This window comes from Clarias gariepinus, chromosome 8, assembly GCF_024256425.1.
Source record: "Clarias gariepinus isolate MV-2021 ecotype Netherlands chromosome 8, CGAR_prim_01v2, whole genome shotgun sequence".
Lineage (NCBI taxonomy): Eukaryota > Metazoa > Chordata > Actinopteri > Siluriformes > Clariidae > Clarias > Clarias gariepinus.
The window spans coordinates 4,676,544-4,703,511 of record NC_071107.1 but is presented as its reverse complement, the minus strand read 5'-3'; the positions used below and the strand labels follow the sequence as shown (position 1 = coordinate 4,703,511).

Sequence of the window (26,968 nt, the reverse complement as noted above, 5' to 3'; positions counted from 1 at the left end):
CATTGATGCGTCAAAGGGCGGAGCTGTGGGTGCACTCTGATCAAGTTTGTACGTCCTGTACTACATACAAAACAGCACCTGGGGAAGAAGTTCTGCTTGTGTACTCAACTGAGGGAATATTCTACACACGTACAGGTGAGTTTTAAAGGCTTAAGTAGGAGTATCTATATTAAAACAAATTACTGCTTTGAAAATGAATGTTTGTGGGTAATTCTAATAGTGAAAAAAAAACTTAATATTTTTTTCTGTTTAAAAAAGTACCCAGGTCTGTTTAAATTATTTATATAAATTGTTTAACATTTGATCCATTGTAATTACATTTTAAATACGTTTTTTTTTCTTTAGCTTAGTGTGTAAATATAGACGTATATAATTGTAGCGTTGTTACGTTAGTGAGGGCGCGCGCGCGCCATGTAGTGCTGAGGTAAATTCTGTTAGCATTGTAGCTAACGAAAGTCGCGCCAAAGTCAAGCTCGCTGCTTTAAACTCGAGCAAGTTTTGCTTATAAATATTATTTGTGCAATTTCAACGAGTTAACTCAGTATTTTACACGAGTGCAATTCGTTTTCGTTACGCCGTGCGGTCGCTTGTCAAAAGTTTAGGCGGGAAATAAAAAATGGAGGGCTGTTTATTGTTCTGAGGAAACTGAGCAGGAACTCGATGATCGGATAAAACCAGTTTAGACCTGCGCCTCTGTGGCGTTAGCGAACAAGTGAGTTTTTAATGTACGGTTGTTTTTCTGTGTTTTTAATGAAACTTAATTGATTGTAATTATCTAAAAATATATTTTTATAACTTTTCAGACTTGTTTTTGGAACGTCATGGGGAAAGATCCGAATAAGCCGAGGGGGAAGACTTCGTCCTACGCCTTCTTTGTGCAGACCTGCCGAGAGGAGCACAAGAAGAAGCACCCGGACACGTCGGTGAACTTCTCAGAGTTCTCCAAGAAATGCGCCGAGAGATGGAAGGTGAGGAGTTTTTAAGTGAAAAAAAAGTCATAATGGCGGTTCGTTCTCTTTCTCCTTTGAGGAAAGGAGTCATTGGGGGGTTGAGCTCTTGTTTTTGTTTTTAATTCCTGGTTGCTTATCAGTCGTATTCTACAGCTCTAGAGTGCCCTCTAGTGTCTGCAGAGAAAAAATACAGGCAAGTAAGTGATTCGAAAAACAAATGTTAATTGTTTTTAATTCTTTCCTTTCCCCTCCGTCAGACCATGTCTCCAAAGGAGAAATCAAAGTTTGAGGAATTGGCCAAAACCGACAAAGTGCGTTATGATCGGGAGATGAAAAACTATGTGCCACCTAAAGGTGCCAAGAAGGGCAAGAAGAAGAAGGACCCAAACGCACCCAAGAGGCCTCCGTATGTTCATAGCATGTCATTAATTTCTATGTGTACAAGATTGATCTTGTTTTTTAATTTCTGTGTTTCTTTTTATTTTTTAAATTGTAGATCAGCTTTCTTCATCTTCTGCTCTGATCACCGTCCCAAGGTGAAGAGCGAGAACCCCGGCTTCACTATCGGTGATGTTGCGAAGAAGCTGGGTGAGCAGTGGTCCAAACTGACAGCAAAGGATAAATCTCCATATGAGCAGAAGGCTCTGAAGCTGAAAGAGAAATACGAGAAGGTAAAATTTTGTTTTTACACCCATCCCCTACATATTTGTTTTATTTTGTCAAGGTTGCTGATGTCCCCTCTCTTTTCAGGACGTCGCTGCGTATCGTGTGAAGGGAGGAAAGGCCGATGGTGCGAAGAAAGGTGGACCAGGCCGGCCAGCAGGCAAGAAGGTAGAAGTCACAGACGATGATGACGATGATGATGAGGAGGATGAAGACGAGGAGGAGGACGATGATGACATGGATGATGACGATTAAATTTATCAGGAATTTTGTGTTTTTGTTTGCAAAGCAATGTGAAAAAAGCACATTTACAAAAAATATTTTTTCCTCTCAAAACATGTACAGAGATGTGTATAGATGAAATACATATTCAGGTCATGTACTGTTTTGTAAATTTATCAGCCGGTTTTGTTAAGCACTGCCTTTAACTTTTTTTTCTCGAGCTGTGGTTTCTCTCTTGTCTATGAAATTTGTTTCCACTGGCATTGTTTGGAAAAAAAAATGAGGAACACTGTTGTGTAGATTAATCCTCAAAAAATTTTAGATGTTGAGCTTTGAAATATTCTGTAGCCATTTTTTTTTATAATAAAATTTTGTATATTATGATCTCATGGTTTCTTTACTGATTGTGACACAACCGCTCAATCAACACCTTAAAATGATTGTAGTGACTAGTGTCCAGTCCTGTGAAAATGATTCCTCATGTTCCCAGAAACACTCACTCCTGAGTCCTGAAAAATGCCTGTTTTGTCTGGCAGGCAAACCTATAATAACAGCTCATTTCCTTTTCTATTTGCCGTATAATGTTGCTGAGCCAAGACCTGAGCTACGGAAGCAACCACAGATCATGACACTTTTCATGCACTTCCTTTCTTACCTCTGGAATAGGGTCAATCTGGATGCATCAGACCACATGACCTTTTTCCATTGCTCCGAAGTCAAATCTTTAGGCCCCCTAGCAAACTAAAAGCTTTTTTTTTTTGTGATTACTCTCAATAAGAATTGGTTTATTTAGAGAGAGAGAGAGCTGTGTATCCCTTACACTTGTGTATGGGAATGCTATTTACTGTTTTTTCTTTTACCATGCAATTTTAAGTGTTACATAGGCAGCAACATCACCGGTTATGTCATACTGTGAACATGTCACAATGTAAAGTGTGGTGTTACATGAATTAACACAAAAGAATCATGATACATATCAGATTGTATCAGTCTTGTATTTAGTGTATACACGAGTAAGGAGGCCCTAAATTGGAGCTACATTGTTTAACCTTTACAAATTTCTGCTTATGGATCCAGCCTTTTGGGCCACTCTGAACTTTTTTTCTTTTTAAAAAGGTACAACTGAGAGGTGACTGAGAATAAGTAAAGACTCCATTTATTTCTCTATATAATCCCCTGCTACACTAATGCACTTATCCCAGTATTTCACTAGTGCTTGGATACCATAAAAAATTTTTTATCCTTAAATGGCCCAAACATCTGGAAATGTGTTAGTAAACGACTATGTACAATTCTCACATACAGATGCGTCATTTCAGCAAGTTGGTGACAAGATATTCGTCGATTTTTAAGACTCCGGAGTTCAACTAGCTAAACATTCATGGGGAGGACTGCAGTGAGCTCTGAGCCACCTCAACTGGGATCATCGTCCACAGACTTACAAATTCTTTTCTTTAAAACATTTGGATCGTACAAATGTTTTTTTTTTACCACGAGTCTTATCACCGTACTGTGCATGACATCTTCTGTAAATGTTGATTGATTTCGCACCTGCATTCGTTTGTTAGAGTTGTTAGAATAACGATTAATCAGCTCCAGTGTGTGTGTGTGATATTTTGAAACTAAATGCACTGGCGCATGAAGCTTTTATTTCCACTAAAATTCGAGTACACTTCAATAACAAATTATCTATTCAGTCAACAAATGGTAAAAACGCTCAATTTATTCTTTTGAGAAAACAGTGGTGATAATTTAACAAGTTAGATATTTACACCTTCATTCCGAGGCTCACTGCATCTCAAAATGTTAATTTAGAAACGCTCGTATTTACATTGTACAAAAAAATAGCATACACGGTGTTTTTCTTTTTTTGTTTAGCTGACGCCATGCCTTTCACCATCGACAGTGCTCATCCAGTGATTCTCCTCAAGTTTAAATCAGAAAGATTTCACGTACATAAATAGCATTAAACATTCCTGATTCAAAGCAGACATCAACATAGCGTGATAAAAAATAATAATAAATATATCCTCTTATTTCCATGATTACCCTCTGCCTCGTAAGCCCTTTCCAGGTTATATTCATCATCCCAAAATCCCCCTTAAAATGAAAGAAAAGAAAGCAGCTTGTCAAATTTAAAATTGTGCTAAAAAAAAAAAAAAAAAAAAAAAGCAGAATATTGGAGTGACAAGTTTTCTGAAAGAAGAAGAAAAATAAATCCCAGTGTCGTGTTAAAAAAACCTCCCACTAGGAGGGAAGTCAAGAGGCGAGCCGTGAAGAGTTAAAATCAGTGGTATTAGATCGCTCATCTTCACACATGTGCGTCTTCCTACAACACTGAAGATTAAACACCTGTAAACATCATCCACCATGGAGTAAAACATCTACATATAAAAATAAAGATGGCGATATCGTGACATGGCCTCGTTACTGGAGATGACGTAAAAATATGAAATTTCTTTTTTTTTTTCAGTCAGCTGTATTTACACTCCCGACCCCTGGTGCAGGAGAAGCTGGGTGAGGTTTGAGTTCTGTTTGTGCAACGTCGGCCTTGGCGTCGGCTTTACACCGCCATGATGTTGTTCATCTCCCATTTCTGCGTGCTCTTGCTGTTATCGCAGTCGGAGAGGAAGACTGTGTGCAGAACGTCCGAGCGGTCTAAGCATTTTCCTGTGGGTATGTGCGTGAACCGGTGCAGGTCCTGAAAGATCCATCCACACACACACGCACAACAAACACAGACCATAATAAGCAATAAGGATTAAAATGGTGAAATAGTGAACATTAAAGGATGTGTCAAGAGTCGGCTTAAGGAAGCGTTTCATTTAAAGCGAAGGTTCAGTCAAACATTTAAGGGCATATAAGGGTATTTCAGCTGGAGCATAAACACATACAATCTCCGGGGGGGGGGGCTTTGAGACCTGTCAGCATGTTAAAGAAAAAGTCCACTGTGAAACCTTTAAAGGATGCATTAGGACAAAATAAAGAGTAAAGAGTGAGTACACAATGTCCAGACAGGAGATGTTTCATTTAAAGCTAATGTCTTTCTAGTTAAAAGTTACATATGCAGGTAGTCCCTGACTTACGAACGACTTCCATGCTGGGAGCATGCCATAAATCCGATTTGTTCTTAAGTCTGACAAATGAGTCTTATACACCTTTGACACGAAGATACTAAATTTGTCCCCTTTACCCACACTGCCATCACATGGCCAAAAAGCATAATTGCGTCTACGGAAATTAATCTTACAGTGAACTGTAACAGTGTTGTCTGCGCGTTTTAATCGTGAAAGGAATCCTGGACACTATTTTGTTTTTAGAACTGTTTTCCACTGTATTGGACTGTGAACTCTTTACAGGACAGACATTTTCTATAATCGTGCTCCCGGACTGATTCATCAAAACCGACTAGGCCGACTCATTTCTGCCAACCCCCACACACACACATATATATACAATATACCGGACTTAAGACATTTTATACATTTACTTACTCACTGAAAATATTTTATATAATTGCAAATATTGGTATCCGGTGCACTGCAGTGTCGATTTTCTGTAAAATACACGTGAGCTACTTCAGTGTAGTTGAACCGTGGTCCGTTGGTATCTGTGGATATTTTATAACTCAAGTGTTTGTAGCTCGAGGACTACCTGGAATATATTTCCTCCTACCAAACATGAACCTAAAAACATTCTTACCATTGATTGTGCAGAATAACAGAACACAGTTTTGGGAGAAAAACTTTTATTTTTTCTATATAAACCCCTGCTACACTACTCCACTTAAGCCCTATATTTTACTAGTGACTGGATACTATCAAGGGCTCACATTAACTGCTTTAATGGCCCAAACATGTGGAAATGGCTTGGAGCAAGGTCAGAAAGGTACAGGGGGCGTGGCAATAACTCCCAGCCAAGTTCCTGTAATATGCAAGTGGTGCAGTGGGCAGAATGAGTTTGCACATTGTCCTGCAAAAATAGAATGCTTTTGGCGAACCAGGCCTTTGTGTCCAAGACAATTCAAGGAGTTCCTGGGAGGCTAGTGTTTCAGACATGTAACAGGCATTCTGATCATGGCATCCCGAGGAAAGTTAATTTGATTTTATTCAAGCACTAGTGAAACACTGGGATAAGTACATTAGTGTAGAAAGGGAATAATTAGAGATATAAAGGGAGTTTTTTTTATCTCAAAACTCTGTTATTCTGCACAATCAAAAGTCTCGGGTTGACGAACATCCATCGTATTTCTATAACAAATGAGAGATTTGAATTGATTTTTAATTGTTTTGAGTAGTGCTGCACAATTAACTGCAAAAAAAAGAAATTGTTATAGTTATTTAAAAGACATTTTTATATTTTTATTTTTATACATTTATTTTTATGCAATTTATTACAGGTAATGTACCTGAAGTTGGAAATTTGTCATTAATTTAAGAATTAGTTGAGTTTTTTTGTGTTATAATTTTGAGTTGATAATACTGTAAGTTCTTAAACTGACAGTCCCTAATCGTAGACATATCATGTAGTATTTGTACAAGCCTGGTGTTTCCAAATATAATTTTTATGCATCATTTAGCATTACAAATATAACTTCCTGTTTTTTTTTTTACTTCATTCATCCATCAATAAACGTCACTTAGAAAAAATAGAAATAAAAAGCACATAATTTAAGCATCTTATTACTGATTTTATCAGATATGTCCGGACACAATCTGCACGTCTCGGACTCACCTTAAAGTATTTCCACTCGGTGAACTCCTTCAGGTTGCAGTGTGTGATGATGACGCTGTTGTCCGTGCCCTTCGTCAGGCACTGGTCGTACTGCATCAGCTGATTGGCTTCATTAATGCGGAAGAGCTGCAAAACACACAGCCGTATTGGAGTTACAAAGGATCGGCTGCAGCTTTTCATAATGGTATGAGTACAAGGCTTTCATCTATTATGTTTCTTAATGTTAAAGAGCAAAGAATAAAACTCTAGTGTGGGATGTGTTTATTGTACTGTTACTACTAGCTCAACAGTAAAAGACCTGGGCGTAATATTAGACAGTAACTTGTCCTTTGAAAATCATATTTCCAATATGACAAAAACAGGCTTTTTTTATCTTAGAAATATTGCCAAACTTAGGAACATCTTATCCGTATCTAATGCAGAAAAGCTAGTTCATGCATTCATGACCTCCAGACTGGACTACTGTAATGCATTACTAGGTGGTTGTCCTGCATCCTCAAAGAACAAGCTACAGTTAGTCCAAAATGCAGCCGCCAGGGTTCTCACTAGATTCAGAAAATATGATCATATAACCCCAATATTATCATCCCTGCACTGGCTACCTGTTCAGTTTAGAATTAATTACAAAATAGTATTACTTACATACAAGGCTTTAAATGGTTTAGCTCCCACATACCTAACCAGTCTTCTGATACGCTATAATCCACCACGTTCCTTAAGATCACAAAACTCCGGACTTCTGGTAATTCCGAGAATTTTAAAATCTACAAAAGGGGGTAGGGCTTTTTCATATTTAGCTCCAAAACTTTGGAATAGCCTTCCAGACAGTGTTCGGGGCTCAGACACAGTTTCCCAGTTTAAAAGTAGACTCAAGACGCATCTCTTTAATCTGGCATACGCGTAACTCATCCCATAACTTCATACTTCAGTACACCTATCCTGAATGGCAACTACGCTAATTCTCTCCATCTTTTCTGTACTTTTCTACCCATCCCGAGGCATCTGGAGATTGTACCAGCTTTAGTAGACAAAGGCCAACCCTGCGAGGATCCTGAGGCATCCAGAGAAGGACCAGCTCCAGCTGGATTCTGCTTATGATGGTTGGAGCTACACATCCTGCTCCTGTGCTCCCAGTGATCCAAACCCCATCTGCCCTCTGCACCTACTGACTCATCCCTATGCTGAACTGGACTTCATGTTAATTTTAAGAGTTTCTGTTATATTGTACTTTCAGCTGCATAACACACATGATGTTATATCATATTTATCTGTTATCACCCAAATGAGGATGGGTTCCCTGTTGAGTCTGGTTCCTCTCAAGGTTTCTTCCTATTGCCATCTCAGGAAGTTTTTCCTTGCCACTGTCGCCGTCACCCTTGGCTTGCTTATCAGAGACATTTCATTCATTCATATCATTATTATCTAGACACATTTTTCTCACACAAACAATTTATTAATTTTTTTTCCTTTATTTTTTTTTATTATTATTTTTTAATGAATTTCTTTTATTTTTGTGGAGCTGCTTTAAGACAATGACCATTGTTAAAAGTGCTATATAAATAAAATTGAATTGAATTTATGGGAAGATAGCCAACTTTATGGTTTTAGATAGTGTGACATAAAGCTTTATTATGATTATGACCACCCAGAAGTTGATTCATTTTCTATTACAACTTGCTCTGAAGTGCTTTATTTCTCTACAAAAGAAATAAAGGGGGGCGGGGTTAAGCTTGAGATGTGAATGCTGGCGCGTCTCACCTGATTCCCGCCCATCCTGTGGCACGGTCCGATCTCCACATTCCCCCCGTTGGTGTGTCCCATGCTGTCGATGCAGTAACTTGTCTCATATCCACGGATCTGCAAGCAGGGATAAGCACCGGATACTGTTACTCACCGCAATCAGCAACCTTTTATAAACAAACTAGGCTCCGCCCACTTCAACATACACCTCATTAAACTCTACTGCATCTTAAGAAGAACTGGCTGTGGTTTTTTTTTCCCCAACACTGTTGTTTTTCTGATGTGAGCCTGAAAGATAAGAGCTACGCACCTCGCCCCACTCCACGTTTTTGGGAGGCAGTGGGTAGTGGATGGGGATGTCGTAGGCGATCTCCTCCATGAACCACTTGAAGCTCTTGCAGCGATGCTCTTCTCTGAACTTCTTTAGGGGGCTGATATCTCCGTAAGCCAGGGTAAGGGTCTCGGGTCGGCTGGCGTAGAAATAATCCTTATACTCGTCCCACCATACCTCCACCACCCGCACGTAGTTCTACACCAAAAAAAATATAAAAATCTTGAACATCTTATCTAGTTTTAGTATTGAATAACAAAAACCCTAACCCTGTCTATAGCCATATTAAAATACATGGCATTAAAAAAAGGAAGTAGGAATGAAAAGAGGGAAAACAATTTAAAAATGCCTGTTTATACATCAATCTCAGCCACTACCTCATTTCTCACCCTCTGTTCCAACCACTCAGCATTCAGAATCAACAGTATATTAATCACCAGCCTGATCATCTGTCATCATCTGCACCTGTTTCTCACTGGTTCATGCCTTAAGTTTGGCATGATGTTTTTTTATGCTTGAATGATTTATAGTTCAATGCGTGGCTTAACCAAACCATTCCAAAACATTCCCTTGCATTAACTGCATAGTTACAGGGACTGAAAATAATGAGAGCCAAAAGCATCCAAATACAAACGAGCCAAATACAATAAGGTTCTAGTATTTGGAAGCAAAATATTATAGAATGAGGGGGATCAAGACTTTTGTTCAGTACTGTAAACCTTTAAAGACACTAATATCCAGAACAAGAGCATAAACAAACAACAACCAAAAAAAAATTGTGTAAAAGGTTCCTAGTTTAAACCTGACCTTAAGCGTGGGGGAGGAGCCTACATGAGCAGGGGGCGGGTTTCCGGCCCACCCCTTCAGACGGTAGATGTGTCCCACACGGGAGCAAGGAGTGAACAGAAGCTGTCCTCCACACTGCCAGATCTATCCAACACACACACACACACACACACACACACACACACACACACACACACACACACACACACACACAACATAAAACACAGTCTGGACATAATTCATTATTAGGCAAGTACAACAAAAGAAAAAAATAAAATAATGACTTTACCTTGTAAGATATCTCGAAATTCTCTCCACCCCAGATCTGGAGACCGGGGTCATAGAGGCCCAGCTCGAAGAAGAACTCTCGCTCGATAGCAAACAGCCCACCAGCCATCGCAGGAGACCTTACACACACATGTGCACGTGCACACACACATAAACAGGGATGGTGAACCTCATATACTATGTATATTCCCTAATGCAGTTGTCTCAGGAGACACAGTCCTTAAAGAAGCTCAACTAATCTGCTTTTGCTTTCCGGAAAACACATCCAAGACATTTAACTACGCCCATTTTATAGCAAATCTAGAAAGTACAATATTCATGCTCAAAAAAAAATAATGTGCTCTATTATAAATTGTAAACACATTCAAGTTAATACAATACAGTGGGACAGCACTGAAACAGAACATACTGAACTAAAAAGTTGCTGTAATGCGTCATTAGTGGTGTAAAATGGGCTTTACGAGCTGAATGGAAACGAAAACTGCATCTCCTGAGAGACTGGACACTGCTTAGGGCTTTGAAGCAGAATATAGAAATTGTCAGTAAAAAAAAAAAAAAAAAAAAGAATTCAAAAGCCTAAAGATATAACTAAAATAAGCACACGATGCACACAGTGCGTTCATGCGTTACACACACACACACAGAGATCATACAGCTGCAGTCATGGACACGCAGTGAGATGCTGAACTCGCCGCTCATGGAAATGCTAATTTGCTATTCAAAATTTCAGCTTAGACTACTTGGCCTGGCTTAAATGTGTGCCTAGAAAGCTAGGACAGTATCACTTACAGGGGTAAGGGCCAAGACGACACCTACATGCGTCTGGTGTTACAGTCTTGTTAAAAAATGAGTAACCCCTGATTTAGGGTATTAGTATTAGGCAAAAACAACCACAAATGAATAACATAGAACTTTTTTTTTTATTCCACTGTGCCATTATTTATTTAACAAAAATTGCAATTACAAATGACTCACAGGGTAGATCCAATAATTTGAAGTAATCGTTTCCTGTATGACTTTATCAGTCTATCACATTGTTTTGGCCCATTTTTCTTTACAACATTGCTTCAGTTCATTAAGGTTTTTGGCCATTTGCTTATGCACAGCTCTGATAGGGTTCATTCACAGCAGTTCAATGAGGTTGAGGTTTGGACTATGATTAGGCTATTGCAAAAACCCTGATTCTTTTATTCTTTCGAAATAGTTCTGGATGGTTTCATGGTCGACACAATGACTGCAAATTGGCCAAGTCCGGTGGCTGCAAAAACAAGCCCAAATCATCACACATCCACCGCCGTGCTTGGCAGTGGGTATGAGGTCTTTGTGCTAAAATGTTTGTTTTCCCCAACCATGGTGCTGGACATTAAGGCCAAACAACTTCACTTTGGTCCCATCTGTCCATAGGACACTGTTTCATGGACAATCCTTCCAAGCAAATTGTACTTGTTCAGTCTTTTTCTAATTGTGCAGTCATGGACTTTAATATTAAACATGCTCAGGGAGGCCTGTAGGGTTCGAGATATAGCACATAGTTTTTTGTATTTTCATGAGCATAACCCGGTCTGATCTTGGGGTGAATGTGCTGGTGTTCTCACTGAACAGCCCTGGCCAAAAGGTTTTAGATCTTCACAGTCTGCTGCTTTAATTGTTTTTAGATCTTTGTATCAGATGTTTCTCTGATATACTGAGGTATAATTACAAGCAATTTATAAGTGTCAAAAGCCTTTTATCGACAATTACATTAAGTTTAAGCAAAGTGTCAATATCTGCAGTGTTGACCCATTTTTTTTTCCAAGACCTGCTATCCATCAACATCCTGCATTGCATAATCAATGCTTGGAGTTTCCTGCATTAAAGATTGGAGAATTTGTAGGTTTTTGTTTGCGGATTGACCAGACGTTCTCAAGGGCATCAAGATCTGGGGAGTTTCCTCGCCATGGACCCAATTTCAATGTTTCGTTCCCTGCGCCACTTAGTTATCACTTTGGCTTTATGGTGAGGAGCTCAATTATGCTGAAAAAAGCAATTTTTCATCACCAGACTATTCTTGGATGGATAAGAGAAGTTGCTCTCGGAGGATGTTTTTGAATGATTTTTTATTTAGGCTGGGTTCTTAAACAAAATTGTGAGTGAGGCCACTCCATTGGCTGAGAAGCAACCACAAACAAATGGTCTCAGGATGCTTTACTCCTGGCAAAATTTAATTTTGTGTCATTCTCAAAACATTTGGCCACTGCGGTAGATTGTTGAACTCCAAATTGTTTGGAAATTGTTTTATAACCCTTTTCCAGATTAAATGTGCAGCAACCATTGCTTTTATAAGACGACTGCTTTAACATGTCTTTTCCTCTAGGCATTGTATTACCACACACCCGATTGCTCCAGATTAGCAAACTGCCAAAACTTCTTTTTTTTTTATAGAGATATGCACACTTGCTGAAGATCAGTTAATCAAAAGCTGATGATTAGCAGCAACTGAATGCAACTTACCCTTAAGGAGGTATTGCACACATTTTTACCCCTTTCTGGCTTTATTTTTGTTAAATAAATAATGGCACAGTGAAAAAAAATTGTATGTTGTCGTTCATCCGAGGTTGTAGTGAGACCCACTAAGATCAGATGATTTTTATTATGCTTTTACAGAAAAAAAATCAGAATTAAGAAAGGGGATACTAACTTTTCAACACGACTGCATTTCAGTCTGGGAATTTTATAGAGTCACAGAGTGGGATGTTGTCAGTTATATATGAGAGAATCTATGACACACTGCATTTTCTGGACAATAAGGAGCAACACATACTTTGTATATATGATAAACATATACTGTGCTTAAAACAGCGCTTCAGGTTTTTTTTTTTTTTTGCTCTTCCAATAAAAACACCAACAAATTGACATCTTACAATTTATCTAAGGGAAAATGAAGTTGCAGCTCACTGTCCATAAAATACAGTACTTTATGTAGGGTTTATAGCTTTAAAGCGTTCTGTAACCAGAGTTAAAGAAATGGTTTGAGGAAAATCCTCATTAACGTCAGTCTTTTCCACACTTACACAGGCATTTTTTTATAAACAGGCTTTTCTTTGTCTTTTGAATTTTTGATCCTTTTTAGGTGACTGAAAACATCTTTAGATGAATAAATTTAGAAATGTAATATTTTCAGTAATGATGTGTGGACAGTGGGAAAAACCCCCATGTGCCATATCTCCTGTATTTGATGTCAGAGTGCGACATTTTTATTTGTATTTTTTACTGAAGGCTTCTGATTGGCCAAAATTTACATTAAGGGTTATGTTTTTATACCTGTTAGTTTGGCGCCTTGAAACTGTATTTTTGCATTTTCATCTAGAGAAAGATGTTTTTAAAAGCATGGAGAAGGGCAAAACCTATTTATAGTCTTGCATACATGAAATATTTCGTCTAATAAACGTTTTAAAGTGTTACCTCCACACACGAACACACAGAAAGCTGTGATTTTCTAAAGTCGCTGTGATTGACATTTGTGCCATGGGTAACGCAAGCACTTGTTTGTTTTACATACTGCAAATTGAGTTTGCACTTCATTTATGCAAATTCTGTGCTTTTGACATCTTTACAAAAAGTTAACGTTTTAGCTGTTCAGCTACACGGTGAAGTTTTATTCACACTGTTGAAGATCACTTTGTTAAATCTGGACGAGGTTTGCGGCTGATATTTACACACGGCCTTTAGTGCGGGACAGATTTCTATTATTTGTTAGCTATGTTTGCTTCATAGCTGCATCACAAACCTATCACACACACATTAACTATGTTTAAGCTAAGTGAATGAATTCATACTGTCTATATGTAATGAACTTATCCTTTTTACCAAACCATTTCTTTATTCAAAGTACAGAGCGAGCAACTAGCGGGTTGATCTAGAATGGATAGGAACGAATGATGCAGTGAATGATTATTTTTCTCCCCAACTGATTATAGTCAATAATTAGTTTCATTTGTGTTAATTGCATTAGTACACTGCATTTTTATATTTTTCTTTTAATAGATTTTCTTTAAATAGATCATGTCTTGGAGTCTAGCTATTAACTTTGTTAAAAGGCTTCAAATCAAAAGTACAATGCCTGTACCCACCACCAGCCACAAATCAACACCAATTTGTTTGGAATTAAGTTGTAAATTACCGATAAGGCTCAGTTCTAGTTAATCTCATGTCCTTCTCTCGGGTACCGAGTGGCACCCGCTTCCACAGCATGCTCCAGTCCCATGCTCCTCTGGCAAAGCCATCCTCGTCCCCCCCGCCCTGGGCCTCGATGGAGTAGGTCTGCCCATTAATGGAATCAATGAGGGGCACCGTGCACACCGTTCTAACACCAGCAATGGTAGATGACGGGATAGGAAGGAGAGGAAGGAGGGGATGGTGGGGTGGGGTGGGAGGGCAATCCATGCAAGCATTCACACACATTCGTACAACAACAGGGTAGAAGGGGAAAACACACAAGACAGGAGAGAGAGAGAGAGAGAGAGAGAGAGAGAGAGAGAGAGGGTGTTTAATGACCATGCTGAGCATCAACCGGGCATGTTTACCGATAAGGCTCAGTCTTTTGCTTTCTCTTCTTCTTCTCCCTGCTGCTGAGTGGAACTCTCTTCCAGAGCAGACTCCAGTCCCAGGCTCCTCGAGCCAGGCCGTCCTCGTCACCTCCCTGCTGAGGCTCTATCGTATAATCATTGCCGTCTATGTAATCTATCAGAGGCACCGTGCAAACCGTTCTGCAAAAACGTGTAAAACACCACAACACAGATGGCCGTGTTATGCTTGCGCGGCGGACACGGGGAACCGACCGCTGTCTAAACTTTTTACAGTAGGATTCTCTGGATTACATTCCTAAAGTAAGACACAGTATTGTGGTCAGGCCTCCGCAGTGCACTGTCGAGCATTCCTGCGTTGATTTTAAATAGATAAGCACAAGGAAATACATTCGACATTATTCAAACAGCAAAACTGTGCAACTTAAACACAACAGGGCAGATCAGAAAACGTTTACATGTACAAACAAAACAAATCAAGAATAACCAGTTTAAATGTCAATTTTTTACATCTCAACCAGTCAGTCCTGATAATAGATAAGACGGAGTTGTAACAGCCATACCGGTCTTTGGATATGGGGGCCACCAGTGGAGCGTACCAGTTTATCCCCACTTCACAATGAGCATCCAGGTAGATTAAAACCTGAAGAGAGAAAAAAAAAGGAAAAAAAAAAGTGTTAAAAGGAGCTTTCTCTTGCGCACACACACACACACACACACACACACACACACACACACACACATAAATAAAAGCACCCACACACTACCTGTCCCAGAGTGGCTTTGCGTGCTCCTATACTCCTAGCCTGGATCAGCCCTTCTCTCTTCTCGTTGCGGAAAAGCTTGACCAAACCGTTCCACTGCTTAATGTATTCCTCCAACTTCTCCTTCAGGTGAACTAGAGAGAGAGAAAGAGAGAGATATAGAGGGGACACAAAAATAAAAAGGGGAAACAAAGCAGGGTTTCTTTTTAGGATTTGCGTATATAGCTCAGGCTACACAGCTCATCATATATGTAAGGCATTAAAAGCTCTTGAGGGTTACTTTTGGAAAAAATTAATCAATCAATGACCAAAAAAAAAAAAAAAAAAAAGTGTTACTGTTACCATGAAAAGGACGGTACGCATCTCCCAGCGTTTTATTCCACCTACCCTGCAGTAATTTGGCATAAAACTTATTATCCATATGATCATCCTTCTTATTTATTTATAGTTCCTTTTACATTTGTGTAACGTCATCATAAAACATGTTGGCTCTTGTAAATATGTAAAATATAAACAGCAATTAATATCCATTGTTTTTTTCTTCATCACTTTTTTTTTTTTTTTTATAAAGTGCATCAAAAGTGCAGCTTGTCTTGTTATGGAAACACCACAAAGGTGTAAGACATCGTTATGACTTTACCTCTGACACTTGAGACTATTTCCATAAATGTTAGTCCTGCTGGCGCTGCTTGCACTCCGGACTAAATATACGTTCACTTTATGCATTACGTGACTTTGCTCATACCCAACCGTTTTCTCTCCCTCTCTTTGTCAAACTACACATGGCGCTCCTGAGCTGCTGGTGACACAGACATGCCTGATGCTTCTGTGTGGTCTTGCTTGGGGTTCATGTCGTTCCCATTTTACCATGAAGATGGTCTGATGGCGTGTGACTGCAGTCACTTAATAGTTCATGACTGAAATTCCCACAAACAGTTTTGTACCTGAACCTCCAATAACGAAAGTGGACTCCATATTAACTCAAACGCATCTCTTATCATATTGAACTTCCAACTTCCTAACACTGCAGATTGTCTCACCTCAAAAACATCAGCCTTAAATAAAGAAACTGTAGTCGTACAAGTTCCTGAGTCTAAGTACATTAATATAAACCTGTGATTTGCAGATTAGCTCCTGTCAGAGCTGATGTTACAAAACATCTGAGATAAAAAACCACCGCAGGATGACAGTGTCAGGTCATGCACTTAAAAAGCTTATAGTCAGATTCAACATAGTGGAACATCCAAAAGACAAATGAGTTCCTTTATAGTTCTAAAAGTCTCACTGTCTCTTTTCCCCCTCACACTCTTTTAAGACACACAGCTTGTTATTTTGCACAGGAAACAGAAATCATGACCGAGACCGAAAGCACTTACGCCCGAGCCTCTTTCCACAGCCGTTAACTAAACATTTCCTAACACAAACTTTAACGATTAAAAACGTGACTTTTGTTCAGGACTTGTTTTTTAAATCTGTATTTTATTAGCATTAGATTTTTCTGAGCATCTGCTGTACAATTTATTGTGCAGAAACAATAAAGTATTTGCACCAAGCAATTATATTAAAACTAGTCGCATTTCACAGCTGGAGCTACATGCAGAATGTCCTATAGCTTCTGATCAATCAGATTCGAGTTCTAATCTTTAAACTTAAAAGGATAATGAGGATAATCGCTTGCATATTTGCTTTTTTAAAAACCAACCACGCAGCTCATGTGCAACACACTCTTACGTTACAAAGACAATAAGTATGCGTAGAGTAATAGCTAATCGTAGTACGATTTCACTCAGATCCACCCAACTACTGATACGTTTACAGAAATGACTGATCAGATAGGAGACATAAATTTACATACTGCTGCAGTACTCTCAGAAACACATCCTACTCTTTCCTCAGCATAAAAAAAAAAATCTAAGATAAAAAAATCAGGCGCGCCTCTGCTGTGTGTCTGTGTGTGTGTGTGATGTTCTCCCTGTGCTTGACAGCTTTCCTGGTGGTTTTTTTGCCATCATGGTGTTATCAAGACAGCAGCCACCATTATTCGAGGGGCATTCGGGTCAAACCGGGACTTTCGACTGTGCATGATAACAGAACGCAGTTATGAGCATTAAAAACTCCCTTTATTTCTCTATATAATCCCCTGCTACACTAATGCACTCATCAAGATAGAAAGTTTTCTCAGTACGCCGGAGCTGTGATCGGAAGGAACCCCTGTATTGGCACAGACGTGTGGAAAAATGGCTTGGAGCGAGGTCAGGACTGTAGGGGGTCTTCCGTAACCGCCCGTAAACGCCGATCGCTCTTAAACCTTCATTCACCAGGAATCACAATCATCACAAGTCCCGGTTTGACTCGAACGCCTGACTTGTACATAGAGAACACAGCTGGAAGGTTGTATTCATGTACCGTGTGGCTCGATGTGACTACATACAGCAGAAATTCTCCCGACTGGCTCCACATGAGCTTGGAAGCCTTTTTCCTTGCGTGTCTGTGTGGTTTTAAAGCCCCCGTAGAGGCTTTTATAGACACAGGGTATGCGTCAGTCATTGCGATGCAGAGAGATATGGAACAGTATATAAGAACGGGACCTTCGAGCACGTATAAACCTCGTGCGATACCTTTGTTGCTGAAGTCGTCGATCATCACGATCTCGGCGAGGTATCTGGGGGGCGTCCTCTTGATGACGCTGTGCACCGTCCGCATCAGAGTGGACCAGCCCTCGTTATGGAAGACGATCACCACGCTCGACGTCAACAGGTTCTCATCGTAGTGCCAATACTTACACCTGAGCACAACACACACACACACACACACACATTTAAAGCACAGATTACAACCGAGACCTAGACAGTCGTTTTATTTTATATACACAAATGCACAAAAATTTAAGCTTTAATATGGCACGGTTAAAAGTGAAGTGTGTGTGTGTGTGTGTGTGTGTGTGTGCTTCAATGTGTGTAAGCTGCTTCTGAAGCAAGGATACATGGAGGTTTGTTGTGTGTGGTTGAGTGGTCAACAATCTGCTGCTGTTGTAGAGGGATCTACACACACATATATGCACGACTCCCTAATGTGTTTTCATATACGTGTGTGTGTGTGTGTGTGTGTGAGAGAGAGAGAAACAGGAAGGCAGCATGTTGCTCATGGTTTCCTCTCTGTGGAACGCAGTAATGCCAAGCCCAGTGCCATTTCCTCATTTACACACACTTGCTCTCACTTACTCTGCATTTGTGCTGCCGATGCATTTGAGCTTAAACACACAACACGCAGACACACACACACACACACACACACGCGCACACTAGTACTAAACTGAGCCCTCCAGAGTTACAGAAGCCTGGGGTTATTTTTAGCTTGGGTAAGCTCTAACAGATCAGCCACACTGAGAAAGCAGGCGTGTGTGTGTGTGTGTGTGTGTGTAGTTACAGGAAGGGCTGTGTGATATAACAAACAGCTTAGGCCTTCCTTAACACTGCGTAATTTCATAACGATGACTCCTCTTATCATATAGATAGTGAGAACGCACTTCTTTAAACTCAGAAAGACAGAAATATGGTCGAACAGCTTTGCTCTTAAGAGATGTACGTGTGTTTGTGTGCGTGTGTGTGTGTGTGTGTACGCAAATCCAATGAAGTGAAAGCTTGTCCACATTGCACACACTCATATCCTGTAGCAGGATTTAGGACGCAGCAGGTTTATTCTGATAAACTAACACGCCTCCGGCGGAGAGAAAGTGAGTGAGTAACTAAAACACGGAACAGAATCAAAGGCTTTTGAAATGTTACTTATCATCGTCTTAGGATGTTTATTAAAGCTTCTGATTATTCAGTGCATCATGCAGTCAGTTTTATCATACTCAGACAGATAAAAGTGTGTGCAGCTCCTGACCGTCACACACACGTCCTTGATGAACGATGAACGTTTCAGATTGATTCTCTCTCTTCGTCCCTGTATAAACCCTCCACTCTTCTCTGGATTTTCAGAGCGCACCTGTGAGGATGTGTGTGTTTGTTCTTCTACACAAGCAGTGAGGTCGGTGTTCCAGTGCTCAGTGAGGTTGGGGTCAGACGCTTAACGCACCAGGTCTCTATGGCGCTGGCTGTGTGCACGTTTGAGTAAAGCAAACTTCTAACGCCGTAAACATGGTATCGAATTTCCCGCTTCTTTACGGTTGGGGCAAAAAAAGAAAGAACCGCATATGAGTGTGACAGAGTCGCAAGGTATCGGAAGGGATACGAGATCACCACTATACCTCGGATGGATTATAGGATGCGAGGTATTTTTAAATAAATATCAGTGGCACCTATTGCACATAATAATATTGCACATATTTATTTGTTATTAGATTTTGTTACAATTTTAAACACACTGAGCAAATAATGAGTTCGATGCGAATTTTCAACATTAAAATTTGATTTTGGAGTGGTGGCACCGTAGCACTGTCGGTTCTTCCCGCCCCATCTCTAGTGTCTACATACTTTTGGTCATATAGGTGCCATATGTTTACTAAGATTAACAGTCAACAGAAAAATGTGTGGCGTAATTAAATTGTGTTTAAATGTAGAGACTTTTAAGTTTGAATAAAAAAAAAAAATGTTTAGAATTCAGGAAATATGAAAAGATTTTTCAACCGTGAGAATATTGCTCTAAACAATCGATGAGCAAAATGGCACCGTTATACTGTGTTTATCTTTTGTCAGGATTGATTTTATAACATTTCTATTTCCTTATGTGGGAAAGAGTTTAAGTGTGAAATTTATTTTTGAAATATTAATAATAATAATAATAATAATAATAATAATATGGGATGAGCGTCTGTATCTGTGTCTATCAGGTTTCAGTATTGCTAGCGTTACCAAGAAAGAAACCTGGTACGGTCTTATTGATAGGACGATCAGTGATTATAGTTGATGATCGGTTGATTTTCTGTGCATTTCGAGCGATCGATTATGAAAAATTAAGATAAATTTTAATCCTTAATATTGTTTTCTGCTAAAACATGCATGAACATAATGCTGATGTCTGTGCGTGCTCAATCATGGTTCAATCATGAAAGTAGCACACATGTATTGTAAAAAAAAAATATATATATATACACTGCAGTGCACCAGATACCAATATTTACAATTACATACAATATTCTTAGTGTGTAAGTGAATGTTTAAAATGTCTAAAGTCCGGTATATTGTATGCCCGTGTGTGGGGCTGCGGGAGAAGTGAGTCGGCCTCACCGGTTCCGATGAATCAGTCCGGGACCACGATAATAGAAAATGTCTGTCCTGTAAATCTGTCCTGATGGTGAATAATCCTAATTTCGGGAAATCCTCAACACAGTCCAATACAGTGGAAAACAGCTCTGAGACAAAATAGCAAACAGGATTCCCCTCGCTTAAGGGCGCGGAGACAAGGGGAGTACCCTAAGTCTGCCGGTATACCCTGCCCAGGCCCCCTGCGACCCTGTATACAAGATAAAGTCCCATCTCTAGTGTCCACATACTTTTGGTCATATAGAAGCTATATACTTACTAAGAATAACAGTCAACAAAAAAATGTTTCTGGCATAATTAGTCAAGTGTAATTTGCAAATTCTTGTCAAACGCGTATAAGACTCACTCTATCAAACGTAAGAACAAATCAGACTTACAAACATGCTCCTGGAACAGACGTTGTTCATAAGTCGGGGACTACCTGCAATCTAAGTCCGATGTATGTAAATGTAATGTGCTCTGCCTCAACCGATGATCGATCATGGAATATTTACCGACCCATCACTAGCGGACGACACACTCCATCAGTAGAAATGCAACTTCTGACTGGAGCTGTTCTGTTGCAGTGTGTATAACCACTGCGGTATAATTCGTCCATCACCACTGTGCAGATGCTATTCCGCTCAATCTTAGCTCGGACACTGAAACTATAATGTGCGTGCGTGCGTGTGTGTGTGTGTGTGCGCGTGTGTGTGTATAAATCTATAACAGACTTGTCATTTGCTCTTTAAACACCTCACTTTTACTGCAGGAGATGAAAAATGATATTTAATCCCGAATAGCATTTTATCACTAGAAGTGGCAGCATAGAACTGCACGCACGGCTCAGCAAATTACCCATAATCCTTCACACATCAAAGCTATCTCCACCGAGCTGCGTCATACCTTATGTTTGCTTTCTACACTATATCAAACCAAACGGAGCTCTGCACCCTATCTAGTGCCCTTAGACAGGGAAAGTGATAAAAAATTGAGTCTGCAATGCATATATATATATATATATATATATATATATATATATATATATATATATATATATATATATATATATATATATAAAAATCGCATTACAGAAACTCCTGTGGTTTCATTCAAGATGAAACAATCATCATGCTTGTATTTAAATGTATAACTCGAGAAATGAGCGAGTGAAACCATCAAATAAGGGCTGTGGGGTTTTTTCCCTCCTTAAAAGTGTTTTTTCATGACTTGTGCTTCTCAAAAAGTCAGCAACTGCCAAACCAACCAGAGGAGAATGATCGCTGGTAGTGAGAACACCATGCACTGTGAGAGGATGCTGAAAAGGTGAACAAGATAACGGAAGTGCCTTAAAAATGTACAGAACAACATCAAGATTTTAAATATATTAAATATACACTGAGCACAGCTGTAGCACTTCTCAGGTTGAGTGAACATATCCTGCTGACTCAGTGAACTCAACTGTGCTGAACACGGAACTATTCTCGTTTGTTTGCGCGCGCGTGTGTGTGTGTGTGTGTGGATGAATGAGACTGCTGACGTAAAACACCATGGAACAGGTAGAGCGGCTTGCCTCCATGCTCTTCTGATCCACGTCAAGCCTGCACCTGAATCGATGTGTCGTGTTGCAGAGGACATGCTGGTAATGACACGACCCCATGACGTCTCAGACCACAGGCTCGTGTGACTGACAAAAGCGTGGATGATCTGAACAAAGCTCAGGGGACGGGGAGGAAAAAGAAGAGCAGAGTGTAAGTGAATGAGAGAGAGAGAAAGACGATGAACTAGAGTGTGTGAAGGGACGCCACCTGAATCAAAGGGCTTTTGAGTAACATTTGTGTGTGTGTGGGGGTAAATAAAGGAAGAAATGAGATAACGAAAATGTGTGTGCGAGGTCTTGTTTTGTATGAGGCTGGGTGTATAAATCAGTACGGTGTGTGGATCAGTAATCATCAGGCCTGTGATGTGACCCTGAAGAGCAACACAGGAACCTGGATAATGACAAAATGAGTTCAAGGAGAAAAAGAAAAGTACAGTAAGAAGAACACCCATTCCCCTGCAATCAAACACACACATTGTATGTGTATATATATATATATACATATATACACACACACATACATACATACATACTGGCTGAAGGCCGTCACCGTCCTGTTTCTGGATTCGAGCCTGCTTCCTGTCTGCTTTATCAGTGAATTGAATTATTACAATTATTTTATGTGAAAAAGTAACCTGTTGTGCTTTTTGGCTTTTCTCTTTACATACAGTACACATTTAGTTTGCGAATAATATTTTCTAGCCTTAACATGTTTTCTAAATTTCCAATGAGAGACAATACACCTACAGCTAACAAGCTTGGCCTCGTACTGGCAGATTAGCAAAGCGACGCAAGCTTTGTGCCCTCACCGGAGGCACCAATGACCTCTTCCTTCCAAGCTTTAACTGGAAGTCAAACTAGGATTTCTTTCCATTGTTACATATCCAACAGTTAATAAGAAGATAAGAACTGACTATAAGTAAGAAACCGAAACTGCGAGTAGGGAACTGAAGAAACGTCGGACCACGCGCCGCAGGATTAGTTCGAGGGACCGTTCGATGGAGTTGTGCAGACTTGTCACTTTATTCACTTTGCATGAACGTGATAAGACTTCAATTTGAATGTTTCTTTATCACGGGGTAACTAGGGAAATTGTGCTGTGATCTGAAAAGCGATTTCATGATTAGCCAAGTTTTTACTGCAGAAGGGAAATTCCTGCAGTGATTAATATGATTCAGCTGCAACGATTCTTGTAAAACCTAAGTGATGCAGTAAGCAGCTTCTCGTGTGTTTTTTTTTATTTTTATAAATAATTATGCCAAAAGACGTGTATACCTTGTTTGTGGAAAAAGTGTGATAGAAAAAAAAAAAAAAAAGAAGAAAAAGAAATCATGGAGAAGTATGATCAGAGATCACTTAAACATTCAAATTTTAATAGAAGAAGTCACAGGATTGAGACTAAACCATAAGAAACTTACTGGTTAGTGCGACTCATTAGAAAAAAAGGCTTCGTCTTGCTAGAAAGCATAAAGAGTGGACTTTAAAATGATGGAAAAAGGTCATGCGGTCTGGTGAGCCTATTGCAGAAAAGGTAAGACAGGAAGCGGATGAAGCGATGCACCCATCATGCAAAGTCAGCCGTCAACCTGAATGTACTGAATTATAATCTAAATTATTTTGATATGAACCTGACTATAATCTTGTATAAAATTAATTTTATACATTATAATCTCATCTAAACATTTTACTTCTAATTTACGCACAGGCTTAGCTGCAGCCCTCCGAGGTCACCTGCCTTTAAGCGATCAGATTAAACCCCCCCCCCCAAAAAAAAATTCACCAAGATATCCCCTGGTAATTCCTCATTTAATTAATTGTCTATAATAATTTTTTTTACATCGACAAAGTTCGAGGGATCAAAATCATTTCCTTGTCATACACTATTAGCGGAAATCGTCCCACACCATCAATTTCTTGGCAGACAGCACCACCTTCTGGCGAGATTATTTAATAATCCTAATCTGTAATTAAGCGCTTCTATGATTGGAACTGGAAGATACACTGGAGTAATTACATCTCTGAAAGTCTGGGGGAAGGAAAAAAAAAAAGAAAAGAAAAAAATTAAAACTAGACGCATTAATGATGTGAATGAACAGGATGTGATCTAGTTCTCAGGCCCTCATATGCAAACTGATGAAACACAGGGCAGCTTTGTTTTAGACCTGGCCTGCATCCATGGTCACAGTTGCTGCTTTCTGCTTCACATTTAACCTCTTTGCATGAGATAAACACATCTTACTGATCTTTTATGTCGTCCCTTTTTTTAGACCGTGACTGACAGGGGGGTAAAAGCTGTGGCGTAAAGATGTTTAAAGACAGGATGTGGCTAGCTTTAGCGCTGGTACTCAATACTCAGTATGAATCTAGTTACGTTGAACAGGACAACTATTTCTGTAGTGCAGAACTCGTTAGGTTACTTTGTGTTTTTTTTTTTTTTTTTTTCATGGAGCCAGGAGGTGTGCGACGTGAAAAACTTGCTCAGGAAAGCACGGCCGAGCCACTCCTTTCTTCCTTGTTATAAAACACACCCAAGGAGGAAAGCATGAAAGAAATGACAAATGGAAAGAACGTTTGAACACAACAATGAGGTTCCAAGACGTTTCAATTGCGTGAGACTAACACTGACTGGATTCATTTGCAGCCTCTATCCATCCCCAAATCCTTCTCCTTTCTCTTCGAGCGCATGTTTAAAAAGACTATTTGCAAATTTGTTGTTATCCTGTAAGAATGAAACCGTCACTGTTACGAGCACTATAAGTGAACTTTCTGATTGTTAGCAAAGCTACAAATGTGTTTAATAAGGAAAGGCTTCTTTTCCTCCAGCCGAGAAACGGTGTTTAAGTCCTCTTAAATTCTCTAAAATGTATTCCCTTCCTCAGGAGACACGTTTGGATAATTTAATTGCAAATCGTCCCACTCGGATTTGATTGTCCCTACACAGAAGACATGCAGTAAAGGGGTTAGCGCCTTGAAGGAGGAGAAAGTAGACTTAAAGCACTATTTGTTTGGGATTAGTATCACCTGGAAGAAGAGCGGAAGTTAAAACATGGAGATTAGATGGAGATGGATGGTGTGTATAGCAAGCAGCATGTGGTAAGGAACGTTCTTCTGTATATCGTGACATTATACAGTATGTGTATGTGTGTTAATTTCTAAATCACACAAGGTCCCCAGGTAATACTTGGAACGTGCGAATATTACACTCGTCACGATCACTGCAGAGTGAACCGTAGGGTTCGTGCACACCACGTACTACGCTTCAACTCGCTGGCTTGCATGTACTCCACCTGAGGCGCTTGCCAGGTGCGAGGTGTGTCTGTCCACAAAGGACACTATTAATCCCGAAGGTGTAAATGCTCTTGATCTTTTAATGCCGTTCAGACTGTGCTTGTTGTGTGACAGAGGATTAGATCATTTCTAAATGACATGGGCATGGTCACACCAAAAAAAAAAAAAAAAAATCACAAAAGTCACATGGGTGACTTTTCAAACCTTATGATGTAACAAATTTGGAGGAAAGCGCCATCTACCTACTTCCTTATACATGAGCTTTAGAGATCAGGAGATCAGGTATTGGATAATATATTTGTGACTGATAGGGAGAGAGAGAGAGAGAGAGAGAGAGAGAGAGAGAAGGGGGCGGGGTAATGGCTGGGAACAACTTTTTGTTGATCTGCAAGCTATCAAAGTATTCGATTCGTTTCGGTCACTCCCACGTATCCTGTTCTACTGACAAATTTCACAATTTGATCCGAAGGTTTTGAATTAGATTTGTCTGCAGTACAAGGTTAAAAGGATGGATTTCCACTGCTTTAGGATCACTGCATATCAACATGACCACGTGATACATCATTAAAAAAAAAAAAAAAAAAGAAAGAAAAAAAATGTGCATTAGGAATGTGATTACAGTCGAACAGCCCTTCACAATTCGAAAAAAGAATGATGGGTTTATCCCCAGAATTTTTTTTTTTACAAAATCTGTAGTCCAACACTTTTAACCCCTGGACTAAAGATCAGAAAGTGACAAACTCTGAGCGGTGACTCTTCATGATGCGGCGTCGTGCATGGTCAGAGAAATACATTTGTTTGTGAACAGGGTGTGGATTAACGTAAAGCACAAAGTCTACAAAAGGTGCAAGTGCTCAGTCAACATTCCAAAAACTCCACAAATGCAAAAACAAATGAAACAATTCCTCCTCCTATTCCATTGTTCACACCCTGAAATCGTTATAATGCTTTCCTCATGTAGACCGGGTTTTTACTGGATAATTTATCTACACAGGTCTAAAAATTTTAATTCTGGGAATGGCTGTGTGCGGTGATCATTAGAACTGTGTGATTTAAACGTTTATTGATCTTTTATCGATCAGTTCTGGTAAATTGAACCGATTGACTATTATTTAGGTAAACTTACAAAAGTTAAACAATCTAAAATTACAAACTCCTTCCTTTCCTCTGGCAATTTGGAAACTCTCATCAGCCTAATCTGCAGGTCTCTGAAACCGGAGTACCCGGAGGAAACGCACCAAGCACGGGAAGAAAATGCAAACTCCACGCATGCAGACTCGGGGTTAGAATCGAACCCTGACTCTGGAGTTGCAAGGCGACAGTGCTAAGTTCAATTAGCTTACATGTTCTGCAATACCTCTGGTTTTGAGAGACTATCGCTTAAAGATGCACCGAAATGAAAATTCTGGGCCGAAAACGAAACCGAAATTTTTGGATGCACTTGGCCGAAAACCGATACCGAAACCGAAAATGGCTTCATTAAAAAACATGTTTAAAATATTTTCTTTTTGTTTGTATTAAAAAAATGTTGCATATTGCAACTTTGCTGTCCCCATCTGAAACTTTGAAGTGCTTCCAAACCGCCGACATACTCCGTGTTTGATGCGTAATGACAGCGCGAACGAGACGGGAGGATGGGAGAGGCGTGGCGACAATTTCGGCTTTTATTTTCGGCGCTTTTTTACGTTTCGGCCGAAACCGATTATGCTATTTCGGCCGAAAATTTTCGGCGGCCGAAATTTCGGTGCATCCCTACTATCGCTTTATCTTTTGAGTTTATGATTGGCTGCTTCA

General features: G+C 39.7%; 2 protein-coding genes across 3 annotated transcripts in view; one reads left to right on the top strand and one right to left on the bottom strand.

The window, feature by feature from the left end:
• On the top strand, positions 1-2,219 carry hmgb2a (high mobility group box 2a). Its single transcript, XM_053502704.1, has 5 exons — positions 1-135; positions 804-968; positions 1,208-1,356; positions 1,447-1,621; positions 1,701-2,219. The coding sequence occupies exons 2-5, from the start codon at positions 822-824 to the stop codon at positions 1,866-1,868; spliced, it is 639 nt and encodes a 212-aa protein (XP_053358679.1). The 5' UTR covers positions 1-135; positions 804-821; the 3' UTR covers positions 1,869-2,219.
• A 1,321-nt stretch (positions 2,220-3,540) lies between these two features.
• The window catches only part of galnt7 (UDP-N-acetyl-alpha-D-galactosamine: polypeptide N-acetylgalactosaminyltransferase 7), a 28,768-nt gene continuing 5,340 nt past the window's right edge, over positions 3,541-26,968 (bottom strand). The window contains exons 3-12 of one of the 2 annotated variants that reach the window (XM_053502117.1): positions 17,659-17,825; positions 15,044-15,174; positions 14,840-14,919; positions 14,277-14,459; positions 9,716-9,833; positions 9,448-9,570; positions 8,620-8,838; positions 8,328-8,426; positions 6,570-6,695; positions 3,541-4,536 (exon numbers count right to left, since the gene is read on the bottom strand). In XM_053502117.1, coding sequence (XP_053358092.1) covers positions 4,399-4,536; positions 6,570-6,695; positions 8,328-8,426; positions 8,620-8,838; positions 9,448-9,570; positions 9,716-9,833; positions 14,277-14,459; positions 14,840-14,919; positions 15,044-15,174; positions 17,659-17,825 — 1,384 coding nt within the window. In that variant the 3' untranslated portion in view covers positions 3,541-4,398. Of the gene's footprint in view, positions 4,537-6,569; positions 6,696-8,327; positions 8,427-8,619; positions 8,839-9,447; positions 9,571-9,715; positions 9,834-13,873; positions 14,057-14,276; positions 14,460-14,839; positions 14,920-15,043; positions 15,175-17,658; positions 17,826-26,968 lie in introns of both variants that reach the window. The other variant, XM_053502116.1, reaches the window with a different exon arrangement.